This window comes from Monomorium pharaonis, chromosome 6 (assembly GCF_013373865.1).
Source record: "Monomorium pharaonis isolate MP-MQ-018 chromosome 6, ASM1337386v2, whole genome shotgun sequence".
NCBI classification, from domain to species: Eukaryota; Metazoa; Arthropoda; class Insecta; order Hymenoptera; family Formicidae; genus Monomorium; species Monomorium pharaonis.
The window spans coordinates 26769233-26787300 of NC_050472.1; the positions used below are offsets into that span (position 1 = coordinate 26769233).

Genomic DNA, 18068 nt, shown 5'->3' on the forward strand with positions numbered 1-18068 from the left:
TCTCGTCGAACGAACACCTACACCTCGTCTGTATCAGAGGAAGGAAGAGACCAGCACTGTGTTGGAAAACCTCTTTTCGCGAACCTGCTTTCGCCTGTCACCGTGCGTGATCGCGGTACACGCGGACGATCTGAGCACCGACAGTTCCTCGCGTCCTGCCCCTCACTTTCGTTTTTCTTCCTACCTTTCTCTGTCTTTCTCTTTATCACACACACACACTCTCTCTCTCTCTCTCTCTTTGTGTTTCTTTCCACACCGTTTTCGCGTTTCTTACTCCGGGAGACGACGAGCCGAGCAGCTGCCGTCCGTCGAGGCCACCGATCAGCTGTGCACTGCGTACAGTCTACCGCGCTGCTCAGCCGTCGCGACTTCCGTTCAGACGCGTCGCCGTCACGCTGCGCCGTGGACGACGGCGACCGCGACGTCCCGCGGGCGATCCGATATTGCGACGATTTTTCGCGGGCAAAACGACTCACTGACGTCGTCGGCCACGCGAATCGACGGGAATTCATGCGATCGCGTAGTCCCAAGATGGCCGCGCTACGCCGGATAAAGTGGCCGTCCCTATTTATGAATGAGAGACGCGTCACGGACAGTTCGCCGCAGTTACGCGAGGATCGAGAAGGTGGGATGGGACGCCGATGATCGGCAAGAAGGGGATGCGGCGTCCGCGCGCGCGCTATTTTGGACCGACGCGTGGCGTCGCGACGGATACGGTCCTCGTTCCTTTTCCCGTCATGTATCTGGTTCCACCGATTCTTACTGCCTCCTAGAGAGACTCTCTCACATGGAAATTATGATAATCAAGACTAACCGACAAAACTAGATCGATAAAAATAGAATGAGAAACGCGGCAAGATATGCAGATATTCCGCATCAGAGAGAGACGATTATCTTTCGCGAGCTGCTCACAAGAAGCAAAACATTGGAGAAAAAACACTGTCGAAGTGACGTTTGTTTCTCACAATTTATCGCTTTGAAGAGTATATACAATATTCGTGAAAGATAAAAAAAAAGTTTCATAATCTGCTACTTTGCTAGATATAATACACTCGCAAAAAAATTGCGCGCTGAAAATACATTTGCTTCATGAAAAATAAAACAATTCGTTTCGTGAAAAATTAAGATATCGTTAGACATATTTGTTTTTCCCAATCTGTCGTTTCATGAGAAATACAGCATCCGCGAAGAAGGAAAAAATATCCCGTGTTGAAAATGTCTTTTAAACTCTCATCACTATAAAATTTTTAACTCACCTTACATTTTATTTTGTACCGTAGTTCTTCAGTTTTTTCCTTCATGTTTTATAACGATGCTTACTGACGCTCGAAATAAAATGTACGCTTGATTACTCGCTACGAGATGTAAAAATGTCAATATCATACATATATTTAACAAAAAATAGCGACCAGATATATCATATAAAATTATCATATTTTATGTTATGTTAGATTATAGGGAAGGACTATGCCGCGCATCTGCGCCACGATAAATGACGGGATGGTTCAGGCATTACTGTAAACACTGGTATATTGACTTCTACGGATATATAAACCAAAATTAATAATACAATAGTAATAATAATAATAATTATAATAATATAATTACTAATGCGGAATAGACGGTTTTACTAGTTTTGCTTTTACTAGTTTGCACTGTTGTTCGGTTTTTATATTTCTGAAAGTGGATTAATGGAAATGAGCGGAGAGTCGAGCTCCCGGAGTGCTGTTACTTTAAATGCTTTCGGTTCGCGCGGGGAAAACAATTCGCATGGGAACTGTTTGTGCTTGTTCTCCGCTTGTAAATCAGTAAAAGTGTAAACGATGAAAACGAGAATAACAAGATGCCTCGTACCACGGCTGCGGAATCCAGAAGAAACGTACGCACTCTGGATTAACGTCTCGTCTCGCGAGAGATACGTCAAATGTACTTTTCTATGTATACAACGACAACATGCCTTTCTCTCATTATTGCGCAATCGCATTCAAGAATGCAAATTTGAAAGAATTCATGATTCCGAATTTTTCGTATTTATTCTTCTTATTAATACAAATACCTTAAGTATCTTGTTACTATAATTCATGATAATGAGTGGCTGAATGAAAACGATGAAAAAAACGTAATGTTTAAAAAGTTCAACGCAAGTTCAAGAATGATGAAAATGTTGAAATCAAGCGTTCCATATTGGTTTTATCTACTTTATTTATTTAATTTTATGTAAGAATAATGTCTAGAAATAATAATTACTATCCAAAGGATAATTTCTAATACGAAAGTGTAGATATCAAAAATGGCACCAATTTGGTTCTCTCGAACGCATACGTTTCTTTTGCATTCTCGGTGTTAATTTTTATGATTACTGCCGTCCAAAAAATGGCAAAATCATTATCGTTCCTCTTGATAAACTTAATCATTGAATTAACAATAGCAAATTAAAATCTCGCTAATACTACTCAGGTCAAAACTACGTACGCGTGCTGTACGTAGTAAGGGAAAAAAAGAAAGAAAAAAAAGAAAGATCAGTATTCTAGAATCGTTTTTAAGACTTTGAACGCGCCTTAATGCACTTATATATGTTTTCACGTCGTTTGCGGTAAAAAAGCTAATCCGTTTACACCTGACTTGATCCCGCAAGGAAGAAAGGCGATCCAGCAATGATTGCTTAGCAAAAAAGATATAAACCGATGGATGGACATCGCGGCGACGAAGACACAAGCTGGCAGCTCGAAAGACGGGAGTTTCAACGAACGAAATCCCTGCTCTTGTTTCCGATGCTAATGTTGGATATATTAAATTACAAAATGCGCGCCGTTGAAATTCCGTCGAGACGATTTGCCGTTTCGCTGTAGGCCGATCTCGATGTCTAATCGAAGTCACGCGATCGCAGACTTGTCGAGGAAGGTCCAACCTTAGTCATCGTTGACCTCGATCGGGATACTCGTGGTGAAGGTCGGCGTCTCCAGCTCCTCGTGTTTCTTCATCTTCATACTCTGCAAACAACGACGGAAGATTCACGTTGTAATTATGTCGGTCGGGGACATGGGAAAAGTCGCGATTTATTGCGCGGCAAACACGATTGTATCATTGCATGACGTGTAGGCGTGAATTAAAGGCTTGAAAAGCGCTAATCAATCGCCTGATATCTCGCGAAATGCAATTAGAGGTTCATCTCATCTCACCTGTTGAAGTTTATAATGATTGATGATATCCTGATCGGCCGGGCAGCTCTGTAGGAAAGCGTCAAGCCTGTACATGTGGTGCATGTACCGCCACAGGTGCACCAGGGTCTCCGGTATCTCAAAATCGGCGAAGTACTTACCGGCGACCCTGATGTGCTGCAGCCGCGGCATCAGCTCACAATCGAAGCAGCACATGGTGTCGCCAGTGAGAAAGCGCGTGCCTTTGCGACCGAGATGTTCGTCGATCTTACGTAGATGCGCCATCAGCGACGAGGACTTGGGATCCTTGTCCTTGTCTTTCGCGTTCAACAGCAGCAGCTTGAGTTTCTGCAAAAAAAAAAAAAACCCAAAACGACACGTCAGTTTTTCGCCTCGCCAGAGAAAAAGGGATATAATTCGACAGCTCGGTTTTCCCGAGTTTGGTTTCACTCTCAACCGGATCGACCGATACTCACGCTGAACAAGTTCTCCACGAGAGTGGCCACTTCCTTATCCTGCACAAACAGATTGTGCCCGCCGGGGATGTTCTTCATGATGTGCCGTTCGATCTTTTCGTTCTCCAGTATCGCGTCGCCGTTGTCGATCAGGATGGGCGGCGGTGTAGCCTGGAAGTTGGTGCGGAAGTCGGGCGGCGGTTTCTGCATGTCGACAGTAGTCACTTTCAGGGAGATTGTCTTCAGCTCCGCCAGGAGGTACAGATCCATAAAGTATTCCTGGCAGAAGAGGCAGGCGCCCTTTCGACGTCCATCGATCGTCGATGCCTAAAAGCAAATTTTTTTTCGTTAGATTTATATTTTAGCATCAAGACAGATACGAAGATTTTACTAAATAGCTGAATACATATTCAATATTTAAAAAAGCGTGACTCAAGCGCATTTTAGATTCAGAGATATGTTATGATTAATATAATATGCATCTGCGACTTTACTATTTCATCACACGAATTATTACATCACATTATTTTTTATAGCAAGAGTCGCATTTCCGCGGCTATCGACGTTCACGCTGGCATGTAAATTCCGCGATATCTCGTGGATTTGATTATCCTGCCTGTATCTCTGGGCGATAAGAGGCTGACGTCATTCCCCGGCAACTAGTGCACGTAGAATCCAACAACGATGCGGCGTGGCGAAATGCACGACGCGGACCTTTGTGTTCGCGAGCGATAAGCGGTGGACCTAACCAATTAGTCAAACCCTCGTCGATCGACGGCGGTTCCTCTCCATCGCGTCGCGCATTTTCTGCCGCTCGATCGACCGAATCGAGAGAGTATAACCGAACCGAACCGAACCCGGTAGAGCGCGGCGCTCTCGTTTCCCCGTTGTCACGGTTTATTTATTCGCTCGTCTCTGTGACTCTCGTTTCCAACTCAACTGCGCTACGTTGTTCACGGCCATCCTGAAAAAACCTTACGCAACCTATCGCCATCGGAATTACCTCCTTTTTTCATATTTTTGCCTCTTTCTGCTGCTATTTTCAGCGCAGATACCGATATTTTTGAAACGCTAGAAAGCGCGCGCGCACTTTTATCCGTCAAACCTAGCGGAAAATAAATCTTTACATCATCATCGGGGAATCTCGACTTTTCCTTCCAATCGCCCGCAGCTTCTCGACTGCCATTCAACTACATTTCCCCGTGACATTTATAATTTCTATAATCGCGCACACCTCTGGTGCCTTCGTACTTTGCAACCTTTGACCGTTTCGACAACTGTTGCATGAGATAGCGTGTCTAACGCCGTGTCTAATGGACAATAGCGCGAGTATCTCTCCAGTTATGACATTCCTCCATTCCGATCGTTATCCTCGATACACTTTGATCCTTTTACTCGGCCAATGAAAGCTAAACAACCCACGCATTGTGTAACGTAATCGTGGACAGGCCCGACCACGATCGCCCGTAATTCGAGCAAATTGAATCTCGGCGGTTCGCCAACTCTCTATCTATCTCTCTTTCTCCGTCACACTCGGACAACGGTGGTTCTATTTTCATCGGGCGTTAACAATCGGCCGCTGCTCTTCGAGGATCTAACGAGCCGGGCGTTTAGAGAGGAAGAGGAGATGGTGGTATCACCACCGCGCGCCGCTGTCTCTGTATCACCGTTTATCTACTATCGTTTACTACTACCGATGTCGCCATGCACACAGCGTCCTATGCGTCAGCAGCGTTTACGTTTTGTATTCCTTCCCGGCGATGACGCACAGTCCGTTTTCGGACGTTGCACAACGCGGGAGAGTCAAAGGCTCCGCCGTTGGAGTGCGTGCGACAAGATTCTCTCCTCTGTCGACAGTCTTCTGGAATTTTCGTATTATAGATTTCTAGATTTCCGAGTATTCTGAATAAAATGTTGGAGCGATTGGTAAAGAGAAAATTATTTCGAAAATTATTCAATTTGTTAAAAGATCCAGATTTTTTTTTATTTTACTAACAGACCTAGAGGTTTCTTCCGTTAACGTTTTACTTGCACTACGTATCTTTTCACGCGCCTCCCAGATCTGTTAGCACACTTCACATTCAGCGCTGACACCAAGTTTTATTTGTCTTACACGAATGAGATTCAAACAGCCACGGCTCTTGACGCTAAATTTGAAATATGAATGCGTGGCAATTCCTCAGGCCGTCCATCGAACATCTGTTAAACATCTTTCGGATGTTGAAGTACCGCACGATAACGTCGAAACTAATACGTCGGTCGGTTAACATCGGAAAACGACGCGGAGCAGTGTTATTGCGCAACGTCCGCGTCATTATTTCCGGAACGCGTGCGTGAAGGTGGAAAATAAAATATGACGACAATTCGGGAGAGCGTCGCGCTTGTTTGATTATCGACGTGGTTACACGCCAATCGGAATTCCGCCGAGCATATTCAAAGAGAGTTATGCCTCCACCATTCGTCCGCGATTGTACAAGCAGACTTTGAGGTATGAGTCATTTATTCCGAATAAAGCGCGCAATAAGCAGATAAGCAATAAGCAAATAATTCGCGAATTGCTGCCGTCTTTGCGGGCTTTAACTTGAATCACGATTTCGTCACTTCGATTATCCCTTCGTAATATCAATTTTTTTCTGAATTTCTAAAAGAAAAAAAGTAAAGAATAAGCTGACGCTAAAACGGAATATTAAGTAAAGCGATAACCTAGAAAGAGATATTCGAGACTCCCTGGCGGAAATCTAGCATTGGTATTCATGTCGAATATACGAGTCGCGCGGAGAACGCGGATGGTGGATCAAATGTCACGAAGACACCGAACGTCTTCCATCCTCGAACGCGGCTCTATCTCTTACCCGCAGTCTCTCTCTCTCTCTCTCTCTCCTCTCTCGGCCGCTCCTCGCCTCCTTTCTCTATTACGAAAGCCTGAAAATTCGTACGTACAATGACGTGTATCAGGTGCGCGTCTCTGTTCGATACCCCGCGAAACTACGGGAGGCAGCGGGCGCGTTACGTCCTCCGCAACCGCGTGATGATATCGACCGGCCACGATTTATCGTGTCGCGCTCCCGACGGCGATTTTAACGGCCACGATTTAACTCGCCGTGAGGAAGATAAGCGACGCGCGCGTGTACACACGCAGGCGAATTCCATTCCTGCGAAAAGCCGCGCAAGCGTTTCGCGCCAGCGGCTCGGCTTCAATCGAGTTCAGCATTTTACGGGCGGGGAGGTGTGGCGAAACGTGGAGGATCCTCGCTGAGGAATCTCGTTTAGGCGAGAGCGAGAGGAGCGAAACGTTGCAGTTATTTCTTTCTTTCGCGATGTCTGTTAACGCGAGCGATCCGCGTTATTGCGGCCTCGCGACAACGTTACGCGGCTTCGTCGAAGCCGCGGAAGCGGGCGGAAAAAACGGGTGAGAGCGGGAAGAGACGAGGAGAGGAAGAAATCGAACGGAAAAAGGAAGACGCCGACCGACGACGGTAAGAGCGATGTATGCATCGCTGGTATCGTTAATGGTAACATCGCAGGCAGGCAGGCAGACAGGCACCAGCCTTGTTTCGCCCGTAGGAAATTAAATGCGTGCTTGCGCACTCGTGTCATTTGCCCGAGAAATTCTCCGCACGACAAAGGTCTTACGTCCGCCTCTACGAGGAAACGACTCCCGCGAGCGGCTTCATGAAATATGGACGAGTCAACGACTTCGAAAGTGACACAATTTTCGATTATCTCGAATTGCGATTCCGAGCGTGACGGCTAGACGTAATAAAGCAGATATATTGTAATTCACGATGTAGATTATAATTTGCATAAATATTTCTGTTATAATTTAATATAAAAATAAAAAAGACACTTTATAGGGCCTTCCATGCTCCTCCAAAAAAAAAAAACCACATAAATCCAAGTGATAATATCTTCTATTATCTAATTAGGGATCTTTCTACTTTTCAACCCCAGGTGATTTAATCCTAGAAAATGATATTAAATGATATTGAAATTTAAATCGACCTAAGTGATATATATTTTTTTAAAAATTATATTCAAAAAATCTTTCAATTGCGCCAATTACATTTCTGTTATAACTTTAATTTTTTTCACAATTGTACATAATTATTTAAATTTTTGTAGATCGTTTCGATGCGCCCTACAAACGGGCGAATGCATAATGCATTACGGAGCCTTCTCCTTTTACAGACGTCTCCATCGCATATGTCGTGTATAAGACGCAGTCGGTATCCCGCAATATACCGTTACGAGTAGGCAAATGTATAATACACGTGTACGCACGCGTGCAGTAAGAACCATAACTTCACGACGCACTCGCGATTTTTTTCCGAATGAAGCCGAACGACGTGGATGGAACGGAAAAACAAGAAAAAAAAAAAGGAAACAAAGTCGTTCGCGTAGAAGAAACGAATATCCTCGCGTAAGTGGCTATTATTAGCGGGACGACGTGTCGCGTGGACATCGTTGATCCTTCGATCTTGCGTCGCGCGAAGGACAAATGATTTCCTCCTCTCGCGTCCAAGTTCCTTTTCGCGCAACGTTCTTTTTCTCTTTCCCGATGCCTCATTTCGAACGAGCACGACGGCGTATTACGTGGAAGAAACGTGCAAACACTTTCCGAGTGTCTCTGACTCTTCCACCCAGACACACTTGTAATGACCTTAGAGAAGATTAAAGTGCGATCGATCGCTATGCTCTCGCAGGTGGTTACGCGATTATTCTCCTGCTCGCAATGTAACCACAATGAAGAAAATAGCTCTAGTGGTACGTCAGCAAAGAAACACTTGTGACATGATATTATGCGTATAAAAAACTGTACAATTTTCGCTAATATTAAAACATTTTTTCTTATTAATTTTGAGCGTGGAATCATAAAGTCGCTGAAAAATAGTAATTGAACAAAATGGCCAATACATTATTGAATAGAATCAGAAAATTTCTGATTTCATGAAAAAAATTGCTTTTCATTTACAAAAAAAAAAAAAACTACATTGACTTTTTTGTCAACTTTATATACATATGACAAACAAATTTTAAAGAAAATAGTGCACACGTAATGCAACGTCTGAGATAAGCGATGAGACTTTTAAGGACTTGGCAACCAACTAGAGAAGAGGATATATCAAGGACCGTTCACTTGTGCATAAACATTCTGCTTCCTGATTGATTGTTATCAAGCTATTATTTCTCCATCCTGTTTAAGAGTATTACATTCTAACTTATAATTCATCGCGCTCATTTTCCGTTGATTATTCCTTTAAGAGGTCCGCCTGTTAGAAAAAATATTTCTCCTTTCTTTCCGGAAACAAAAACAAGTTTGTAAAGATGTCTTTCTTTACGAATTTCTATCCGCACTCGTCCGATTTTGATAGATAAATCGTCGAGTATATTCCTCGAATCGCGAAATATAATAGAAAAGATCCGGGGAACGAAGTCACCGAAGTCGGCGGGGAAAGCCAGGCGAGGAGCGAAGAAAGCGGAAGGCAAAGGAGTCCATCGTTTAACGGTAGAATCTCGCGGTAGGACCTCGTGGTAGCCGCTCGTCGCGTTTCGTCCCGTTTGACACACTTACCCGAGAGAACCTCGCATGATTGCCTCCCCGACAACAGTGCAAGGTCGGCCGGCCTTACCATTAAATCTTCTCGCGCGCGAATGCGCGCGATTTCGTCGATCTTGGACCAGAATTATGCCTACAGCGCTACGTCGAGTCGCTTGCTCTTCGATTTGCAACAACGGTATAGCCGAGCCAGCAGCGGCGCGCCGGCATAGAGTTCTGACCTCGTTAACCGAATAAATTAAACGGTCGCCGTTTAATATGCGCGCGTCTATGGTATTTCGCATTGCGAGAGAGAAAGAGAGAGAGAGAGAGAGAGAGAGAGCACGGTATGCAAAGCGCTTTGATTTGAATGTTCGCGTCTGTATTCATATGTACGTACGAATCGATTCGAAATTGCCTTTCAAATCGAATCATAGCGAGACATTGCGGACTTGGAGGAAGTCGACGTTCTCCAGCTCGATAGTAGCACACCTCACTGAACTAGATATACGGACATGTCGTTATAATTAGATGAACGTGTCAATCAAAAACTTTTCTCCTCCGAAAAGTCCAGTGAGGCCCCAGTTGTTTTGTGATGAATTCTTCAACTTCACCGCGATCTTTGCTCGACGTCGAGAAAAACCGATAATTCACGATCGAGTCTTTGTGTTTTTATCATGTTTATTGGCGAGATACAGGCTGAAGAGCGCATTCTCTTGACAGTGTAACACTTTACCAGCTACCTGAATATTTATCTAACGCTGCAATCGAGATGATAAGCGAGTTATCTGAAAGGCTGTCGCGTAGAATTCTCGTTGGCACACTTAAGGACAGGTTGCACCGATACGCGACGATCGTCTCCGCTTCGACAATAGGAACGACCGAAGACTTAGAGAGCGAACGTTCTCAACGAAATTAAATCGTATCGTCCCGATGCAATCTTCTTCGTATTCTCCCTTTACGTATAAAAATATTGATTTACAAATATTAAAGTTTTAAGCTTTAGCTAACCATAAGTTGTAGCTTATATTTAAGAATGTACAATTACATCCATTTTTATCAATTAAAATGTGTATTTTTAATTTTAAATAATTATATATATATATATATATATATATATATATAATATAAGTTTTATTTATAACACTTCATTTTGATGCAACAATACTTTTTTATAATTTAATTTTTGTATATGGTGTGATTTTTTTCATAGTTTCTTCGTTATGTTCAAAATAGATATAAAATATATTCTTAATAACAATTCATTAACAATAAATGTTAACAATTATTGATAAAAATTAATCATGATAAATTTACAATTATAATTATTAATAATGTATGCATACGTAAGGTATTCATGTGACACGACATCGTTTTCTCAGAAGAAAAATTTAAAAGTCCGCACCGCGATTTCGCGGACTCTGAGACACTCTGTTCCTTTCACGAGTCATCTATTTCAACGGTATGTATGGCGCGCAATATTTCTCTTGGAAGAAATCTGATCGATCGCTGGCGAAAGTTCAATCGCAAGCTCTCTTTAATGGTCATTCGAAGGTGGCCTGTTACCACTTAAGGAGTCGTTTCCCCTTGGAAACTCGATGGAAAGAAAGTTTGAAGAACTCGTGTCGGAGAGAAGGAGGAAAGGGGGTAGTGTTCACCCTCGATTGAATTGAATCGATTGAGAATAACAAGGATCACAGATAGCTGATCGTTAATCTAATCAGAATCACAAACGTAATACAGCGATATCATAATATAATCGAAATCATAATACGACGATATAGATATCGCAAAATTATGATATCGTGTAAGATCAACGCGATCTTACGTACTCTTTACATCATTTTTTTTCCAAGAATACGCCGTATTAATACGCACAAAATAATATTCTCAATAAATAAAGCAGTTAGTCGTTTATTTATTTTTCTTCTTTTAAATAATAATCATCTTTATAAAAAATACCTTCTTGATGAATAGTGAGAAATGAGTTTCAAAATACACTCGACATTTACTTGAAACTAGAAATATTTACCTCGAACAAATTTGCGTGTGCAAATAAAAAAATACGTATTACATATTTCAAATAATTCCTAAGTTTATATATCTGCATATCTATCGCAAATTCGTCATATACAATTTATTAAAATCAAATTTATTAAAAATATATTCTGTATTCTATAATTTAATCCTTTGATAAAGAATATTAAGTTAAAATAAAAATTCGATTTACTTACTATTTTGACTTTTCTTCGACTCAGTTTTATTTATCTACATTTTATATAGTTTAATATTCTTCGAAAGAGCACAAATTCGCTTTTTAAGTATTTGATAACAAGATTTTTCTTTAAATTGTGATAAGTATATTTAAGATTATTATCAAGAAAATATTCTTTGTTGAAGATAACCTTTATTTATTAGAAGAAAAAACGTAAACTGAGTAATCACTTTTCTCGACAAGAGAATTGATTTTATTTTTCTGCGTGTACTTTGTCGTTGATTCATCCTCCTCTATTTAGAAGAAAGCGAGAAACGGAGATCATAATCGCGCACGTGACTCGAAGAGTATACCCCAAGAGTATTCACTTCGAGACATTGTCAAATCGTTCCACTTGTAAAATTGATATCGTTTTGTCTACTTTTAAGACATCACGCGAAGCAACGAGAGCGACGAATTTGGTGCGCGCGGTGTCGGGGTACCTTTAACCACGGCGGAGGAAAGGCTTTCCTAAAAAGGAAACGTGGAGTCCCTTGGAGAAACTCCTCCACAATCATACTCATACACACACATACGCACACACACACATACATTTTTCCGCTAATCGCGCGATAAAGAGATCTGGCCGTAAGATTTTAAGACGACGCGTGAATTATTCGCGATAAGATAGGAATGCGCCGACGGCGACGGACGAAGTTAATACCGCGGCGGAATACAAGATTGATTAAACGATCGAACGATCGGTCGATCCTAGATCCGATATCGCGCGAACCCCCGGCGGCCCGCGGATGCTCGAAATCCCGGGGGCCGGAAAAACCAGTCCGGCGCGGTCGCCCGAACCTTTCATTTTCCCGTCCACCTCCGACGGGTGTCGCGAAGTCGCGCGTGGACAACCTTCTTTTTTGCGCCCGTTGCGACTTTCCCGTGTCGCGAGGGAATAGCGACGACGAGACCGGACGCCTCTTTTCGTCGTCGTGTTCCATCTGTCGCGCGTAACTAAGGCCCGCTGCAAAATGCGGCAATCGCGTGCAGAGGAGAGAGAAAGAAAGAGAGAGAGAGAGAGAGAGAAGGAGGGGGGAAGAGGGGAAGAGGGAAAGAGAGCGAGCGCGCGCGCCCTCGATGACTTCGTGCGTAAAAGAATTGTGTAGCATACGCACACAACGGCGCGGCGCGCGTCGCCCCATCGCGCGTCGTGGTTCTCTCGCGATGCGTACCGGGCGATTAACGTCCGGTTCTTGGGACGCGATGCGAAAAGAAGTTCCTCCATAGATCCCGTCGAGCCGCCTCGTGATCGTGAGCGGAGATATCCGTCACGAGCGACGGGACGGGACGACTCTCGGCTCTACTCGCGGCGTCGGAAACGCGCGAACGACGGGATAGAACCGGTCCCAACTCCTTTTGATATAACGTTAGAACATGCAAATCGAAAAGCTCGTGACACACGTGTGACCGTCGCGCGCGAGGAGTTTCGTCGCCCGCCGTATCGGCCGAGCAACGAGCAACGGCGCACACATACGCATGCACGCACGTACTCTCCGCGTGCACCGCGTCCGTCTGTCCGTCCGTCGGTTGCTCGCTCGTTCACGGCTCCGGTCCCTGGCGATCACGCGTCGACAAACGTGCGAGGGAGCAGCGGAAACCAACAGGTACGCGACGAACGTACCGCGAGAGGACCCGGCATCGAGATCACAGGCGAACGTGACATGAAATAAAAACAAAAGTCTACGGCGGAAGAGAGAAAGAGAAAGAGAGAAAGGGGGGGGGGGGGAGAGACGAGGAACGGTCAACGGTCACGGCGCGCATTATTTTCGCGCTGGCCGACCACGACTACCGCTGAATGTCGATTTTCACGGTCGCGCGGCGTCTCCCGCCGGGAGAGGAACCAGAGGGAGGGCAGGAACCAGCCCATGGTTTCCTACGGGAACCAGTTGAGAGAGCTCGAAAGCTCCACGCCCATAGCGCGCACGGGCCAACTGCCTCCTTTTTCCTCCGTCTTCCTCTCTCTCTTCACCTGGCTGCCGTTTAGACCTGTCCGTCTCGCTCGCACGGCGATCCTCGATCGCGCGTGGCACACGCTCACCTTGATGATCAGCTCGATCTCGGGCACGTCGCCGTTACTGGTGCCGTTCTCGTGGTTGTCGACGTTGTCGTCCGCCATCCTGACGCGAATCTCCGTACGCGGCGAGGAAGGAAGAAGGCACTTTTGTCCTGTGGCGTTTCTCGGCGGCTGCCTCTTTCCCTCTCTCTCTTTCTCTCTCTCCCGTGAGACTTGGAAACCGGACGAGAATAAAGAACGAACAGAACACGATGAGAGTCCGCGGAATACTGGCGCAGCGCGCGCCGCGCCACGTTCGAGCCGCTGGCGCCGCCTGCGGCGCGCCCGCTGAATCACGTGATGCTTTCTCTCGCACGAGCGAAAAAGGTGCCTAATTTAAAAGGCGATTTGAAAGACACGACACTTAAACATGTTTATAAAACTATAAATTTTTAGTACAATATTAGCGACCATTACTTCATGCAATTAATAATTTACGTTATAGTATACAAATATAAATATTCGTATTAAACATATATGCGACGTTAAAATATTAATAATTATTAATAATTGATGTTATAAATACTGGTTACATAAGCGTTTTTAATTTTTTTTCATCAAAAAAAAATATGTGACAGTATTTTCTTCAATAATTCGTTATTTTGAAACTCTGACATTTCGTAGTCTTCAAAGTACCTTGTAAAGATGATTTTATTATTAAAATTGTCTGTACGATAACATATGAATTATACGTTTTTACATCTTATCTGCATCTTGATACGTGACATTGCTGACTAAAATTTTATAAAAACTGAGTAAAATTAGTCTCAGAAATGTCATCATTTGCAATTTAAAAAAAAGCTAAAAGTGAAATTCTTATAAATTGGACAGAAGATTAATTGATTTTTAAAAGGTGAAACAGTGATATTATCTTGTTTATGACATTTCAATTATGAAAGCATCAGGGATAAATGTTACGAGGAGACGGTTGCATTTCAGATTATTTCGAAATTTAATATACAGAGTATAAGGAAGACGCATTGGATATTCAATATTTCAGTTGTAATAATCATATATGCTATATTCTTAACTATGATCCTTAAACAATATAGCAACAATATTTCATATGTACATAATTACTAATCCTCTTTATGTAGCGATAAACATGAACGCGTTTAACGCTGTACATTTGGTCGGATCGTAGAAATTACCGTAAAGTCTACAGCCAGAAGTTTTCTCATATTTTCCTATAATTAACTTTTTTCTCCTTCCGCTTACGTTCGCGTATTAAAAGAAAGATGAAGGTATGTACGACAGACCATAGAAAGAGGATATGCTGAGTGTATGAGTTCAATCGACAGACTATGAAAGCTATGCGTTCATATTATTAGTGTGATCTCTAAACGCTACCACGGTTAGTGCTCCATTTTTTTCGTCTACTAGCTCACTTTCCAACAGACGATTGAACAATATGATGATTTTGAATCAAACTAGGCCGACATAATATATTATATACAAAACATATAATATATTATCAACTTCTCTTAATTGCAGCTTTAAAATAAAAGAAATTGCTCGGCCGCCACCAATGATCCGACTCAGTGTAGCTACAGCATTATAACATTCATTAACATTCAGTTTTTTTTTATATTTCGTTAAAAAATATGAAAGACGCAAGCATACCATCGTCGATATGAGATTCGCGATAAGAGTTTTTAAGTGGGTGTATATATATCTATAACAAATTCTCGTCTAACAATTATGTTGTCTCGATTAGAATATTATTTCATTCCACTCTAATGGTCGACTTGAGATCTCGTCTCATTGACTCATCATTAACAATGATAAACACGTTTGGATTGGACCCCAGGTCTAAAGCGACGGATAGAATAACGTAGATTACCAGCGAGTGTAGAAAGAATACACGCTTACAGAATTATTTCACATATGTATACCATAAATATCGAACATGATCATAAATATACGAGTAGGATAATAGTAATAATTGACTAATTTTGGTTTTACACGGACATAATCTCTAATTACTTTATCCGTTAATTAGTATCGTACTCAGCATTCTAAGAGCACTAATAAAATTTTCGTTCGAACGCTTGTAGCTTCCAATCCGATTGGCGTACCTAATTTCGCAGCGGGTCCAAGCTCTCCAAAGAAAAATCATCAGTTCCGATGCACAGCCCTCTACTAAAACCATCCTGGAAAATTGTTCATCGTACATGTTATCTGTTACAACAGAGGCAATTATAGAGTGAAGGATTGCGTATCTCACCTTCATTTCCAGCAGCTTCTTGTCTAATAGACCAATAGCGTTTTCCAATTCTTGCTGGCTAGGATTAGATGTCATGGTTGAAGCTCCGAATTCTCCCATTTCAAACGGATCCTTAAATTCATTCTTCATATTTAAAGTTGGCGTAGGATTGAAAGGAATGCTACCAAATAGATCTTCCTTGATTCCGTTTTGACGTCTCGAATCTTTCGTCTTTGGTGGTGGCGCCACTGAATAGAAAATACAATATTCTCAGATAATATATAATGGAAGTTAATCAATGTCCATAAATTATATACTTACGCAGAGGCGGGGGACTGATTGTGCCGTTAGATTGCGAGAAGAAGTTCGAGCCCGAAGATATCTGACCGTTAAGAAGCGGATTGTTATTTGACTGGTGGTTAGCAAGACCGTTTGTTGCGGTCTCGTAAGCTCTTGGATTGAAATCTTCCTCAAACTCGTCCATTAACAGCCCTTCTAATTTGGTACCAACCGACGGCATTGGCGCTGGCTCATTTCTATGGGAAAAAAAAGAAAATATAAAATAAAAAAAGTTAAGATTAATGAAATTTACAATCGCGTTAATCATACCCCATGAAATCATCATCAAAACTCTTCTCGAAACTCCTCGGCGGAACTGGCGGCGGTTGCTGAGGTCCATTAGACGTATTTCCGTTGCTGTCACTCATGTTTAATAATGGCTTGCTAGTCGAACCATTGATTTGCGGTGAATCTGCAGGAGCTCCAGGTACGTGTAGAATATCGGGTATATTATGCTGTGACAAGTACGCTGATACATCCGCCTAAATTGGAACAGAATCATAAAGAAAGAGAATTATGGAAACAAATTTTTATCGCAGATTATAAAATATCTTCTGAAATTTTTTTTTTTCAAACTAACCGAGCCTTTAATAGTCGCGACGTCTTGCAATCGTTGCCGATAAACATTGTTCTCGTGCTCAAGCCGCTTTATTTTCTGCTGCAGCACCATGCAACGTCGTTGCGTCTCTAGATCCTTGCCGGATGTTTCTAAAAACCTTCTGTAAGCCAGATCGAAGGCCTGGCCGATAGTTAGCGTGATCTCCTCCGCTAGTTTGTCACTGACAAAAACGAAGCACGTATGCCTCTCCGCGTCTTCTTCCTTCGCGATGAAACTGAAAAACTTCTTTTCTCCTTTATCGTCAGCACAGTACGAGATTCTATGTAATGGATACTGATGCATAATTCGCTGCAAAAGAAAAATCTTTGGTCAAACAGGTAAATGCAAAATAATCGAACATAAAAGTTTACATCGACAAATGACACTAACCTTGGGTGTCGTTTTCGTTTTTGGTTCTTGTATCGCCACGCCATCGATGCTTATGGTGAGCTCGACCTTTGGAGTTTTCGTGCCCTCACTCTTTTTGAGCTGCTGATTAAATTTCAGTTTGCAGATCGCTTCTTTAACGACCTCGATGCCTTTAGGTTGGTCCACCTCTGTGCTGCCCAAATACTAAAATATTACATAGGAAGATGACGACAAAAGAAGAAATCAGATATCTTTCCATGTGCACAGTATAATACGTTTATTTTTAACAGAAAAAGAAACAATGCAGCGTGAGCAAAACCTCATTTCTAAGAACGTTTCTAAGAAAAATGTACATTTGGAAACGAGTGCGCGATATGAGTGTACTTTTTTATTAACGACGGTTTTTTTAGCGCATAACTTCGCATTCCTTCCAGCCTGCATATTTTTGCATTATAAGCATCGTAAATCTCCTGCATACATCTGTGAATTAACAACGCACGACATCTCTCGTCGAGGTAATATTTCCGAGAGAAAAGTTGTCTGACTGCTCATAGATATGACTCCGTATAAATCGATATAAACACTTTTACACAATCAAAACAGCTTAAGAGTTCCGGTCATCTTAAATCATATAAAAAATTTTACTTATCAAGCCGCAAATATTGTGCCACGCAAATTGCAGAAAAAGAAATTACCGTTAAAAATGGAAACACTGGTCGTGACTTTTATCGCAGCACGTAGAAAGTGAGAAAAGAAATTGTATATACGTCAGCAGAGAAGAGAAATTAATCCTAATCGAATAATTAATCGAACTGCTTGCAATCGCGTAGCGTTTCGCAAACCGAACAAAAAAAATGAAGCATTTCGCAATGATGTTTGAAAATAAGACGCACATCTAACGGCAATTTACGCCGCATTCCTTCTACTCGATAAAATATTTCTGCACTTTAATCTTATACGAACAACGCGATAAATGTAACATTGACAAATTGCGTGATACTATCGTGCTACGATGACGTTTCGTTGCGCTAATTTAATGATCTCTGAATATTTTTATATCCCCGATCAATACGCATAAAATACGCATCTTCTTGGAT

At 42.4% G+C, this 18068-nt stretch overlaps 2 protein-coding genes across 4 annotated transcripts in view; both read right to left on the minus strand.

The window, feature by feature from the left end:
* Positions 1-1348: 1348 nt before the first annotated feature.
* LOC105828459 (chloride intracellular channel exc-4) lies at positions 1349-13701 on the minus strand. The gene is made up of 4 exons (XM_012666787.3): positions 13445-13701; positions 3635-3940; positions 3180-3506; positions 1349-2990 (listed from the first exon to the last, which is right to left on the minus strand). Exons 1-4 carry the CDS (start codon positions 13520-13522, stop codon positions 2910-2912), a joined length of 792 nt encoding a protein of 263 aa, XP_012522241.1. The 5' UTR covers positions 13523-13701; the 3' UTR covers positions 1349-2909.
* A 691-nt stretch (positions 13702-14392) lies between these two features.
* Positions 14393-18068, minus strand: part of LOC105828461 (PTB domain-containing engulfment adapter protein 1) — a 30054-nt gene continuing 26378 nt past the window's right edge. For all 3 annotated transcript variants that reach the window (XM_012666790.3, XM_012666789.2, XM_012666791.3), the window contains exons 4-9: positions 16993-17175; positions 16585-16911; positions 16275-16486; positions 15987-16201; positions 15687-15913; positions 14393-15612 (exon numbers count right to left, since the gene is read on the minus strand). In XM_012666790.3, the coding sequence (XP_012522244.1) occupies positions 15538-15612; positions 15687-15913; positions 15987-16201; positions 16275-16486; positions 16585-16911; positions 16993-17175 (1239 nt within the window). In that variant the 3' untranslated portion in view covers positions 14393-15537. The remainder of the gene's footprint in view (positions 15613-15686; positions 15914-15986; positions 16202-16274; positions 16487-16584; positions 16912-16992; positions 17176-18068) is intronic.